This window comes from Haliotis rufescens, unplaced genomic scaffold, assembly GCF_023055435.1.
Source record: "Haliotis rufescens isolate VD_foot unplaced genomic scaffold, xgHalRufe1.0.p SCAF_37, whole genome shotgun sequence".
Taxonomy (NCBI): Eukaryota; Metazoa; Mollusca; class Gastropoda; order Lepetellida; family Haliotidae; genus Haliotis; species Haliotis rufescens.
The window spans coordinates 730,958-744,864 of NW_025964079.1; the positions used below are offsets into that span (position 1 = coordinate 730,958).

A 13,907-nucleotide genomic window follows, 5' to 3' on the forward strand; every position below is an offset into this window, starting at 1 on the left:
CGAAAATTATAAAACATATTATATTACTTGTGAAGCCCGTGTGATACTCCCCACATCTCTCCAGTAAAGCGCTGCAGGTATTTGTCCATATCCTTACGTTGAAGCTGACGCGCCCTGATAGAACGGAAATAATGTTCACAGAGACGTGAAACCGTAACACACTTACTCACTCACTTGTTAATGTTATAAGGAAAGTGCTCAACATTTGTCTTTTGAAATAGTTTCTCTTTATGTGCAGTCCTGTCCATGACTTCATTTCTCTTGGAACGGTACACAACGTAAAGTAACGTTCATGGCCTGGTCTTCTTCGGGAACGGAACATACAGTCACGCCAGGGTCTAACCTTCATGGAGAACGGTACTCAGTATATATAGTCACGCCAGCGTCTCACCTTTATGGAGAACGGTACTCAGAATATACAGTCACGCCAGGGTCTCACCTTTATGGAGAACGGTACTCAGAATATACAGTCACGCCAGGGTCTCACCTTTATGGAGAACGGTACTCAGAATATACAGTCACGCCAGCGTCTCAGCTTTATGGAGAACGGTACTCAGAATATACAGTCACGCCAGGGTCTCACCTTTATGGAGAACGGTACTCAGAATATACAGTCACTCCACGTCTAACCTTCTCGGAGAGTGGTACACGGTATATAGTCTCGTAAAGGTCTGATCTCAGTGAAGGGTAAAACTGTGTTAATTCTCATCCTAGTATGATACAACGTATGTGACGTCACCAATGTAGTTTATATGAATCTTCAGGCCATGTTAAAGACGCTATTACAAGGGCGGTTCCAGCATTTTAAAAGGGAGGGGTCCCAAATATCAAAATACACTCAGATAATTTTACTGCCTCCACCATACTACATTTGGTTTTTAAACATACTTTCAAAAAGGGGGGATGGGAGGGGTCGGTGGGTGGGTCCGGACCCCTAGAACACCCTAACCCCCCCCCCCCCCCCCCCCCCCCCCCTTTTTTTTTTTTTTATCCGCCTATGGTATTGAATGGACACTATTCGCTGTAGTCATATACTATGAAAATATATAGTTCACAGTAGAAATTTCATGGTTGTAGTTCATGTTTTGGGACGTTCAAAGTATTGTCATGCATGGTGTTTGAGGAAATACGGTCATAGGACGATCTATATTTCTCTGATTTGACCAATTAACTCAGAGTGGTGGGTAGCCTAGTGGACAAGGCGTTCGCTCGTCACCTCGAACGTCAGGATTCGATTTCCACATGCGTATAATGTCTGAGGCCCCTTCCTGGTACCCCTCTCGTGACATTTCTGGAATAAGGTTAACAGCCGTGTGAAACATAATCCCCCGCTCACATATTAAAGCAAGACAGACTAAAACCGAATGACCTATATTTGTTTGAAGTCCCAGTGTGGTATACCTTGAAAGATCTGGACAGATCACTTATGAGAGAACCGCCCCACACACAACACAACTGAGTTATATGAAAATAAAATTTATTCAGTTATTGTAATGACATTTGCATAAATGCGTCTAAGACAGCACAATACTGAGTTGAACCATAGCTTGAGGTCAAAAAGGCGGCTTAAGGCTGTGAAGATCAATTGGAGGACGTTTCCACAGGACAGCTTGAGATGAGCACGGCCAAGACATGCTGGTCCAGTCGCAGACCATACTGTGTTACTTAATAGCTACTGTCTGGAGATGAGGACAGTGAACCCATGCTGCTCCAGTTGCAGATCATACTGTGTTACTTAATAGCTACTGTCTGGAGATGAGGACAGTGAACCCATGCTGGTCCAGTCGCAGATCATACTGTGTTACTTAATAGGTACTGGTCTTGAGATGAGCACGGCCAAGCCATGCTGGTCCAGTCGCAGATCATACTGTGTTACTTAATAGGTACTGTCTGGAGATGAGGACAGGGAACCCATGCTGGTCGTCCAGTTGCAGAACATACTGTGTTACTTAATAGGTACTGCCTGGAGATGAGGACAGGGAATCCATGCTGGTCCAGTTACAGAACATACTGTGTTACTTAATAGGTACTGGTCTTGAGATGAGGACAGTGAACCCATGCTGGTCCAGTTACAGAACATACTGTGTTACTTAATAGATACTGCCTGGAGATGAGGACAGTGAACCCATGCTGGTCCAGTTGCAGAACATACTGTGTTACTTAATAGATACTGCCTGGAGATGAGGACAGGGAATCCATGCTGGTCCAGTTACAGAACATACTGTGTTACTTAATAGGTACTGGTCTTGAGATGAGGACAGTGAACCCATGCTGGTCCAGTTACAGAACATACTGTGTTACTTAATAGATACTGCCTGGAGATGAGGACAGTGAATCCATGCTGGTCCAGTTGCAGACCATACTGTTTTACTTAATAGGTACTGTCTGGAGATGAGGACAGGGAACCCATGCTGGTCGTCCAGTTGCAGAACATACTGTGTTACTTAATAGGTACTGCCTGGAGATGAGGACAGGGAATCCATGCTGGTCCAGTTACAGAACATACTGTGTTACTTAATAGGTACTGGTCTTGAGATGAGGACAGTGAACCCATGCTGGTCCAGTTACAGAACATACTGTGTTACTTAATAGATACTGCCTGGAGATGAGGACAGTGAATCCATGCTGGTCCAGTTGCAGACCATACTGTTTTACTTAATAGGTACTGTCTGGAGATGAGGACAGGGAACCCATGCTGGTCGTCCAGTTGCAGAACATACTGTGTTACTTAATAGGTACTGCCTGGAGATGAGGACAGGGAATCCATGCTGGTCCAGTTACAGAACATACTGTGTTACTTAATAGGTACTGGTCTTGAGATGAGGACAGTGAACCCATGCTGGTCCAGTTACAGAACATACTGTGTTACTTAATAGATACTGCCTGGAGATGAGGACAGTGAACCCATGCTGGTCCAGTTACAGAACATACTGTGTTACTTAATAGATACTGGTCTTGAGATGAGGGCTACGGGGATGGCCTAGGATTTTATTTAAAAGAAATAATTTGTTTCAGTACACACTCAAAAATACTTTTGCCTCATGTTTTACTTACACTGTACACCAGATGTCCTGACAAAGTAGCTATTACCCATCGAGTCGAGTCAGAAATTCTGTGTGTATGTTGAAATAGTAAATAGTACAGTGTATAATAACTGTACATGACTAAAACTTGTAGACTGTCTGGGGCCATCATTTGTGGCTTAATACCACTGGTAACCTATTTCATTTGTCCCTTACGAGGAGAGGTATAGTATGATCAATTAATATGTGTTGTTAAATTCAATCTGAAATAAACAAACTATTTGAGATCTGTACATGTATGTTTTGCCCTATCAAATAGAAATAGGTCATGGAAATGTAACATATATGTAAGCTCCAATCACTGTGTAATTTGACAAACAGCAATCATTGGTGAAAACCTCAAAGATAGAATATCCTCGTGGACAGACGTCTACATAACATGATAATATATTTAACTTGACAGTCTCAGAGGCATTCATACTCGAATTTGTATTACAAGAAAAGAAACGGGTAAACAAACTTCGGAGGTAAGTCTTTACAGAATATGAATTATACTTCCGTCATGCCAATATTGATAACAGCAAAATGAGGTACTTTCACGTCCTTTGTGAAATGACCATCGTCACATGTCTGATATGTTATGGCCGGTCTTTGCCTTTACATGTGTGTGATATCTTTCACAGTAATGTAAAGATGTACACCAATGGTACACAAGGATAACCCTGAAACCGCTCCGTTCGAATATTATTCCATAACAATTCAATCACCGAATAAGTAACTACTTCATATGAATAATGTTTGTATCCCCGCTTGTACAAACGTTGTTCTGTCACACATCCGCTGCACAACTGCAAGCAGTTATGTCCCTTGATATCGCAGCGCTTTCAATAGAGTTACCTCCTCCTTGGTCACCTTCAGTGTTATGTTCAGAAACGACCCGTTTTGCATTTGCAATCAATGCTTTCTTGAGCAGGTGATCCGATTTGTCATGGTCACATGAGCACGTTGACCCCACTTTTTGTCTACTACAATCTCCCTGGCGACGCTCCGAAGCAGGAGAAGACTTGCTACCCGAGCTTTTCCGCCATGATGATGCTCCAAGTGATTTTGTAAACGTAGCGTCGTCTGCTCGTCTGGATTTGTGGCGGTACCACATTTTCTTAATCTCTGCGTGGACCTGTAAAGGCGAGAAAAGATTTGATTTGGAAATATGCTCCCAGATATTGCTTATTTGTCCCCTTTGGAAGAGGTAAAGGTTCACGAGTTATGTCACTTGTTTCATAGGTTGACAAACATGTAACGGCTATATAGATGTAAATGCTATATTTACATTACTTTACGCCAATGTTTTTCTCTGATGACTAAATTATTTATGTATTTATTATGTTCACATATGTTTAAGTTGACGTGTTTGAATGTTGCTTGAACGTTTGACCATGGATTAATTTGGATATCTGTTATGGAAATGAATTTCGTCATGTAAACCGATTTATTTCGAACTGCATATCAATCTTGTCCATTTACATTCGTGAAATAGTATGAGGTATGTGAAAACCCACCTTCACTCACCACAACGCAGGAAAATATAAACATGCTGGACCTACCTCTTCATTTAAAAAGCAGAACAGTAAGGCAAGAAGAAAGCCCTGAAATGAATAACAAACAGGAGTAGAATACGTTTAGTTTCCAATCAGAAACTAAAGGATAACGAAATAATATATGTAATAAAATGTGATATATTAAAGTACAATTAAATATTTGTACCAATGTTGATGTCTCTCAGACTATTAGACATGCATGTTTGTGATTCTAAGTAACACATGATAACGCTATATATGCAATAAACCAGAAGTAAGTAACACACAGCTTTGAATGACACAGCTACCTGTAAAATTACTTTATAATTATAATTTGTTGCATCTCGACAAGCGGGAACACTGCAGACACAGTTGTCAAAGACGTTGTAATGCACTGTACCGGTTTGTGACCTTATATGATTAGCACCTTTGTCGTACCTATTAGGCCTGTTGACATGCTTGAAATACCAGTAACTAAATAATAGCGACAAAACCATTTCCATGATCATAAGAAATATCTGCTAAATGGCCTTTAAAGTCTGACCCTTGATGCCACCGCTTCAATCTCCCTTATCGCTAACTTAGCACTGAAGTGTGTGGTCATTTGAGGATACTAATTTGATTGCACGGCTTCGTGATAATTATCGGGTTGAAAACGAAGCTACGGTAGAGAATGGGTATTTATCATCATAGAGTGGCAGTATAATACCCTGTATCACCGAGGATGGTAATACTGATGCGAAATGGATACCTGAAATGAGTTGTAGCCCATTTCTATGTACAGATAAAACAGGTTGTAATCATCCTGCGTGAACTCAGCAGGGAAGGCGACGATCAGGATGATGTACATCAGGCCGAACAGCGGGATGAGGACCAGGATGAACTTGGCCAACTTTCTGAAACAGAAACATTTCATAATGTAAACATTTCCCAGTTCATCCACACATCATTTAAGAACATTAAGAATGTTGTAAAGGTGTTAATTGTCTGGTTATCTGGAAAGACTTATTTCAACAGGACCTATATCTTTTATAATACTGTTTCAACAAAACAAATATATACAATTTAAATTGTCAGTGCAAGAGAATAACCAGCCTAGCTTTTCTGTCGAAACAGATTCCACTTGGTGTAAAGGGCAAGTAGCTGTGAAAATTACATGAATGGACCACTGAAAATAAGTGATGACACCACTGTTTAGTAAAAAATGTAGCTCAAATAATGCTTGAGTTGAAATTTGGCAAATTGTCGTCAAAAGACATACAAGAGACCATTAAAGATAATTATGTTTCGTTTGACATTTAAAAATATGCTCCAACTTTGAAGACCAAAGGACATTACATGACATTTTTTGCGCCTTATGACATTTCCCGGAGACTCACCCATGGTTCTCCATGTGTGTAATAGTGACTCATTATTAACCAGTTCGACGCTTTAAGTGGGTTTTCAGTATGTAGATTAAAGGCAGTTGAAACATGTGTCATTCAAATACGGACGTGTAGATGTAGAGTGTGAAAAAACATTCCCCTTTGACAGCTACAAGCCTCGTTACGTGCTTCTGTCACAAACATATTTGTCTACTCATGCTAAGAATGGGTGTTTCATTACGTCGGCTCATTATCTGCAAGACATGGCTCCATGGTAATACCTACTTGTATTATCTGCAAGACATGGCTCCATGGTGATACCTACTTGTATTATCTGCAAGACATGGCTCCATGGTGATACCTACTTGTATTATCTGCAAGACATGGCTCCATGGTGATACCTACTTGTATTATCTGCAAGACATGGCTCCATGGCGATACCTACTTGTATTATCTGCGAGACATGGCTCCATGGTGATACCTACTTGTATTATCTGCAAGACATGGCTCCATGGTAATACCTACTTGTATTATCTGCAAGACATGGCTCCATGGCGATACCTACTTGTATTATCTGCAAGACATGGCTCCATGGTGATACCTACTTGTACTTGGCTTTTCCCAGATGCCGCTGGTTCGCCCTCGCTCGGAGGAACAATATACGAAATATGTCCAGGAAGAAGAAGAAATTAATCTGCAAGGACATAAACAAGTTACCTTAGGCCTAAAGTAATCATAAATGAAGTTCTTGGTGCATGGGGTCATTGCATGCGTTCTCCATATTCACCTTAATCATGAGAAGATGGATATGTGTGGCCGAGCATCATGATGAAAGAGTTCAATGGACACAGTGACCCGGATGTTTAAGACGCTGCAACAGTCTGTGCAGAGTTATGTCCCCTAGACAATAGGTCATGGGGTCCACATTGTGAGGACTCCATCATAGGTGAGGTGAGGTGAGGTGAGGTGAGGTGGGGTGAGGGTAGGTGAGGGTAGGTGAGGGTAGGTGAGGGTAGGTGAGGTGGGGTGAGGTGAGGTTTAACGTCGCGTACAGAATTTTTGCACTTCTATAACTAGACCACGGAAGTGGTCACTCCAGTATGAAACTGGAATAATTGTGGGTTCACCAGTATCTATGGCCTGCGTCCTTTTGGGCTTTCTTCCCACATAAGGGGGCGGTTGGGTAGCGTAGTGATTAAAGTGCTGCTTATGACGCCGAAGGCCCATGTTCGATTCCCCACATGGGTACAATGTGTGAAGCCCATTCCCGGTGTCCCCAGCTGTGATATTGCTGAAATATTGCTTAACGCAATACAGATGTGTAAATGTGTGTAAAACCACACTAACTCATTCTTCTGGGATTTTGTATAGAGACTAAATATTTTTTTCTGCTACACCCGCCAAACCAGATATTTTTTCAATTAATACTATGAGCCATAATACTCATTTTTTTTAAAATCGCCTTGCAACAATGTATTTATTTGTGGCAGACAATCTAAATTTGTTAAAACAGTTTGATACTGATATCCATTAATGTGTGTTATATATACATCATATCTCATTAGAACTGAAACAGCCATTAATACTTATTAGACATTATCATATGCCATCATTACGTACGATTACATGCAAAATGTATATCATGCAAAGAAATGAGTGCGTCAACTTACTAACACTACAGCTATTCCCGGACCCTTTAATATCCACAGAAACTCGGACCTTGTCTGTATGTTCCAGCAGCTGGAGAAGCAAAACAACATGGCATGAACATCAGATACACATCTTCTTGTCACATTAGGTCAAAGTCATCGAGTCTCAGATTACGCAGAATCATAGGTAGACCCTGGTGGCTAAACTTTTCTTTTCACTGACTGCAGTGTATAATGCGTCAGTAACATACGCTGACTTTCATATTGTTACACATAGCTTTTAGTGAATAGCAATTATAATGATGCATTTACTTCCATCTCACCCTGGTAAGTCGGGTTAGAACAGACTCCAGCAGTGTATTGTATTAAAGGGTCGGTGGTCAGACTCGTTGACCGGTTGACTGCGTTTCATCGTAACCCGACGGTGTCGAATGTTGCTCATCATATCGACCATTGGTGTATGTTTTAGACTCGATATGTTTCAAGCGGCCATCATATAAATGGTGTGGTGAGGTGAAATTGGGTTTAACGTCGCGTCCAAGATTATTGCACTTATATAGCGACGTGCATGCACGTGTGTGTGTGGCTGCTTGTACTAGTCCGGACTGATGCCTTTTTATTGTGCTAGCACACTGAGAGACCATGCCGCAGTTTAACATGAATACCTCACACAGACACAGTATATTGACTCCGAGCCGACCAGTCCTTGTGTTAGCCCCTTAATGCCAAGCGCCAGACAGGGTAACAACAAGTACCATCTTTTAACGTCTTTTGGTATGACGCGGCCGGGGATCGAACCCCGGACCTTCCACTCTCCAGGCGGACGCTCTACCTCTAGACCACGGAGGCAGTCCATCATATAAATGGAATATTGGAAAGAGTGCGGCGTAAGACAGGAAACAAAACAGACATGCTTTTATATGTTATAAAAATATATCTTCTGTACAAATACATGTAAGCAAACATATCGTTACCAACCATTTGCGCCTAAGAGAGTGAGTGAGTGAGTGAGTGAGTGAGTATTGTTTTACACTGCTTTTAGCAATATTCCAGCAATATCACGGCGGGGGACACCAGAAATGGGCTTCACACATTGTACCCATGTCGGGAATCGAACCCGGGTCTTCGGCGTGACGAGCCAACGCCTTAACCACTAGGCTACCCGACCGCCCCTAGGAATATCAAGATATCAATTAATGACTTACTATGTATTTTCTAAGACTGCTTTGACGACAATCCAAGGTATTAAGAACACCAGAGGTAGAACTGAAATGAGAAATGGACTGTTAATCCTTCTGTGGTGAAAGTGAGGTATTGGACATGTCATGTGGTCGTATTTATACTGTTCAGATGAACAACGCTAAATACTTACTAGTTTATGTAAGAGAAGGTCCATGCGATATGACCTTATAATGACCTTTTATATGACCGCATTGTCTCCCCTCTGTCATACTGATCTGTGTCATGGCGCAGTATGTCCCAGATTTTAGCGATTCGGTATTTAGCGTTATGTCTAATACGTCCCAAAAAGTAAGTGAGTTTGGTTTAACCCCTCTTTCAACAATATTTCAGTTACAGCGTGTCGTCTTGATGTGGAGAAAAGCCCGAAGTGATGCAGGTCTCAGATGTTTACCACTTCGGTTATAATTAAACTCGTGACAATCTAGAAACATAATCAAGGCGAACCGGGTTTCTAACCCACGATCGTCTCAGGCATGCCTAAGGGAAGCAACTCTGTACAGCAAACTGCCACCCGAGTAAATATGTACAAAGACAGGAAAATTATCTGTAATTATCAACAGTTACAATTCAGGCACTTTGTATTTCCTTCTGGTTCTTATACTGTAATCGTGGCTCACACAGATATGTCATACACTCATATAAAAGGTGAAGTGTAAGGGGGTTTAACATTATTGCACTTACATAGCGACGAGCATGCACGTGTGTGTGTGTGTGTGGGGGGGGGGGGGGGGGGGGGGGCTGCTTGTACTAATCCGGACTGATGCCGATTTTATAGTGCTGGCCCACTGAGATACCATGCCGCAGTTGAACATGAATAGTGAGTGAGTGAGTTGTGTTTAACGCCGCTTTTGACAGTATTCCAGTTATATCACGTCTTGTCAGCTTAATGTGGGAGGAAAGCCTAAAGTGATGCAGGTCTCAGACGTTTACCATGAACACGAGTATGATGCTTACAAACCTAGAAACATAATCGGGGCAAACCGGGATTCGAATCCACAATCATAGATTTCTGACGTGCCCAAGGGACGCAACTCTGCACAGTGAATCGCGGCGCCTTAGACGACTGGGCCACCCTTGCCCCCTGAACATGACTACCCCACTCCGACACACACAGTACATTCAGTGGAAGTTGCACATACCCCAGCCTAGTACTATATAGAATGACACGCCGTTCCGCTCTGTTGACAGCGTCCTGTATATCAGCATGTGCAGATACAAGCCTTCTATGAAGATCCACATGATGCTGGCGGTGATGGTGTAGTTGAAGAGGCAGAACAGCAGCTTACACTGCCAGTGCTGTGGGACAGAAACACTGAGCTTGAAACTCCACAGTCCCGGTATCCAGTACAGGAAACTGAACATTGGTCTTAGACGTGCCGAATGAACGTTGTGACCACCAAGCTGTTCAAACACCTTAGTATCCATTTAATTGTTCAAAGGATAAATTAATGTATTTCCTATACCCGGAACACGCGTACATGTAGTCGAATATGTTTAACCTGACGTCAGTTGTTAACGTCTTGAACCACCAGGCGGTTCAAACACCTTAGTATCCATTTGATTGTTGAAAAGATAAATTAATGTATTTCCTATACCTTGAACACACGTACATGTAGTCGAATGTGTTTAACCTGACGTCAGTTGTTAACGTCTTGAACCACCAGGCGGTTCAAACACCTTAGTATCCATTTGATTGTTGAAAAGATAAATTAATGTATTTCCTATACCTTGAACATGCGTACATGTAGTCGAATATGTTTAACCTGGCGTCAGTTGTTAACGTCTTGAACCACCAGGCGGTTCAAACACCTTAGTATCCATTTGATTGTTGAAAAGATAAATTAATGTATTTCCTATACCTTGAACACGCGTACATGTAGTCGAATATGTTTAACCTGACGTCAGTTGTTAACGTCTTGAATCTTTTCGGTGTGATATTTATTTCGACAATATTGTATTTAAAATTCTAAAAATGTATATTAACAAAAACTGCAGATCTGAAATTTTGAGAACAAAAAGAGACACGAACCATAGAGTGTGTAATTTTGCTAGGAATCATGCATTTTCTGTCCCCGATATGCGCGAAATTCTGTTAATTAGGCATCATGTAAATTTCATAAAATCGACTTACGACACAGCATCAGCGTTTGAAAGTAGTACCGCTCGCATTTTGGTGATTTCGAAACATTTGTTTCTATTTCAGATGACGATTTTTTGTATCCACGTTGGAAGTAACGAAAGAGCAATCAAAATTACTGTAATAATACTTTAAACAGACACAGTGTTGTATAATAGATAACAGCAATATTCCATGTCCAATGACCAAAAATAGTTCCACATACAGCCAATACCAATATTCTCATATTTCATGTTAGTGTAGGAATACATTAACGTTAACTTCATATTGGAACGTAATTCCAACTTGTTTGAGAAGAAATATGTCACTTGAGGCAATATGGTTTAACAGTATCCAGGAAATGCCTACGAGAATCGCCATGTTGTTGCGACTTGGAGCCCTTTTCGCCAATCAAATGTAAAGTTTCCAAAGCATGTCGAAATTGGCCATTAGAGGAGAGGAGCAATGTCAAACTGTTCTTCAGGCCTACCACAAATAACTACGAGAGCCACACAAATAACTACGAACAAGACACAATCCCCACAAAGTTTGGCTCGTAATGATTAAAACCCCGCCACATTTTCAATAAATCTCGAAGACCGGTTTGCACTGAGAATGTGTCAAGTTTTAATCATCACGACACAAACTTTATGGGGATTGTGCCTTGTTTGTAATTTGTGTGGCTGTTTCTATTTAAAGTGTGTTCAAAAGATGGTTGCTCTCTGCTGATTTCCTCTGATAGGCCTGCACTTGATCCTAGACGTTTGCTGTTGAGATGAAACATTTGCCAGTCTCGTGCTGACAGATACGGATCATAATCAGGTGAATAAATGGATGAGAACCTAAGACTAGCGCATCTTAGCAGCTGACATAAGGGACGCAACTCTGTAAGTTAGTTACAGCGCTTTGGGCCACTGTGAAAATGTGAAATACTGTCAAATACACGAGTAACACAGAAAGAGAAGGGGTGGCTTTTCTGGAGGGGCAACAACTCACTGGGCCGTCCAGGAACTCGTACGTCCCATCTGACTTCAGCCTGACATCCATGTCCAGACCAACCCCTTTAAACAACAGATCCTTGAGGAAGGAGACGGACGCCCTCAGGATGAAGGCAATGAAGAGGTTGATGTGAAGAATGTTGCTTTTACTTTTCAGTCTCCTGAGAATATCAGAACAATATATATAAGGACAGTAAATAAGGACGCCACTGGAATCTTGCCTGTAATATTACTAGCATATTAGTGATATGCAAATGCATTTTGATGAAAACTTAATAACTTAATATAATATGATTTAAAGGACAGGGAAATGATGATATAATATCACTTATACTTGGAGCAATACATTCACACCTTGTTAAAGGATAACGTTTTGAGTTAAACAGACAATATGAATGACAAATAATGACTTATGTTTTGTTAGAAAATAATATTTATATTATATGGATGTAAATTTGAAGGCAACAACCTGCAGCAGAGCATGATGATGACGGCGACAACGAGAGCTGATAGAGATACGCTGTACCCCACAGTGTACAGCAGCCGCAGCTTGTTGGCGATGTCCTGAAACATGACAGGTCTTGAACTAGGGGACCACACACACCGGTGAAACATGACAGGTCTTGAACTAGGGGGATCACACACACCGGTGAACCATGACAGGTCTTGAACTAGGGGATCACACACACCGGTGAACCATGACAGGTCTTGAACTAGGGGAATCACACACACCGGTGAACCATGACAGGTCTGGAACTAGGGGGATCACACACACCGGTGAACAATGACAGGTCTTGAACTAGGGGAACCACACACACCGGTGAAACATGACAGGTCTTGAACTAGGGGAAACACACACACCGGTGAACCATGACAGGTCTTGAACTAGGGGAACCACACACACCGGTGAACAATGACAGGTCTTGAACTAGGGGAACCACACACACCGGTGAACAATGACAGGTCTTGAACTAGGGGGATCACACACACCGGTGAACAATGACAGGTCTTGAACTAGGGGAACCACACACACCGGTGAACAATGACAGGTCTTGAACTAGGGGAACCACACACACCGGTGAACCATGACAGGTCTTGAACTAGGGGAACCACACACACCGGTGAACCATGACAGGTCTTGAACTAGGGGAATCACACACACTGGTGAACCATGACAGGTCTTGAACTAGGGGAAACACACACACCGGTGAACAATGACAGGTCTTGAACTAGGGGAACCACACACACCGGTGAACCATGACAGGTCTTGAACTAGGGGGATCACACACACCGGTGAACCATGACAGGTCTTGAACTAGGAGAATCACACACACCGGTGAACAATGACAGGTCTTGAACTAGGGGAACCACACACACCGGTGAACAATGACAGGTCTTGAACTAGGAGAATCACACACACCGGTGAACAATGACAGGTCTTGAACTAGGGGGATCACACACACCGGTGAACAATGACAGGTCTTGAACTAGGGGGATCACACACACCGGTGAACCATGACAGGTCTTGAACTAGGGGAATCACACACACCGGTGAACCATGACAGGTCTTTAACTAGGGGAACCACACACACTGGTGAACCATGACAGGTCTTTAACTAGGGGAACCACACACACTGGTGAACAATGACAGGTCTTGAACTAGGGGAACCACACACACCGGTGAAACATGACAGGTCTTGAACTAGGGGAACCACACACACCGGTGAACAATGACAGGTCTTGAACTAGGGGAACCACACACACTGGTGAACCATGACAGGTCTTGAACTAGGGGGATCACACACACCGGTGAACCATGACAGGTCTTGAACTAGGGGAATCACACACACCGGTGAACCATGACAGGTCTTGAACTAGGGGAATCACACACACCGGTGAACCATGACAGGTCTTGAACTAGGGGGATCACACACACCG

The 13,907-nt window shown here is 42.3% G+C and overlaps 1 protein-coding gene across 2 annotated transcripts in view; it reads right to left on the reverse strand.

The window, feature by feature from the left end:
- Positions 1 to 1,460: 1,460 nt before the first annotated feature.
- Positions 1,461 to 13,907, reverse strand: part of LOC124140436 (parathyroid hormone/parathyroid hormone-related peptide receptor-like) — a 100,420-nt gene continuing 87,973 nt past the window's right edge. For both annotated transcript variants that reach the window (XM_048381299.1, XM_048381300.1), the window contains exons 5-13: positions 12,439 to 12,533; positions 11,968 to 12,130; positions 9,995 to 10,151; positions 8,819 to 8,879; positions 7,635 to 7,704; positions 6,570 to 6,658; positions 5,352 to 5,496; positions 4,628 to 4,669; positions 1,461 to 4,200 (exon numbers count right to left, since the gene is read on the reverse strand). In XM_048381299.1, coding sequence (XP_048237256.1) covers positions 3,853 to 4,200; positions 4,628 to 4,669; positions 5,352 to 5,496; positions 6,570 to 6,658; positions 7,635 to 7,704; positions 8,819 to 8,879; positions 9,995 to 10,151; positions 11,968 to 12,130; positions 12,439 to 12,533 — 1,170 coding nt within the window. In that variant the 3' untranslated portion in view covers positions 1,461 to 3,852. The remainder of the gene's footprint in view (positions 4,201 to 4,627; positions 4,670 to 5,351; positions 5,497 to 6,569; positions 6,659 to 7,634; positions 7,705 to 8,818; positions 8,880 to 9,994; positions 10,152 to 11,967; positions 12,131 to 12,438; positions 12,534 to 13,907) is intronic.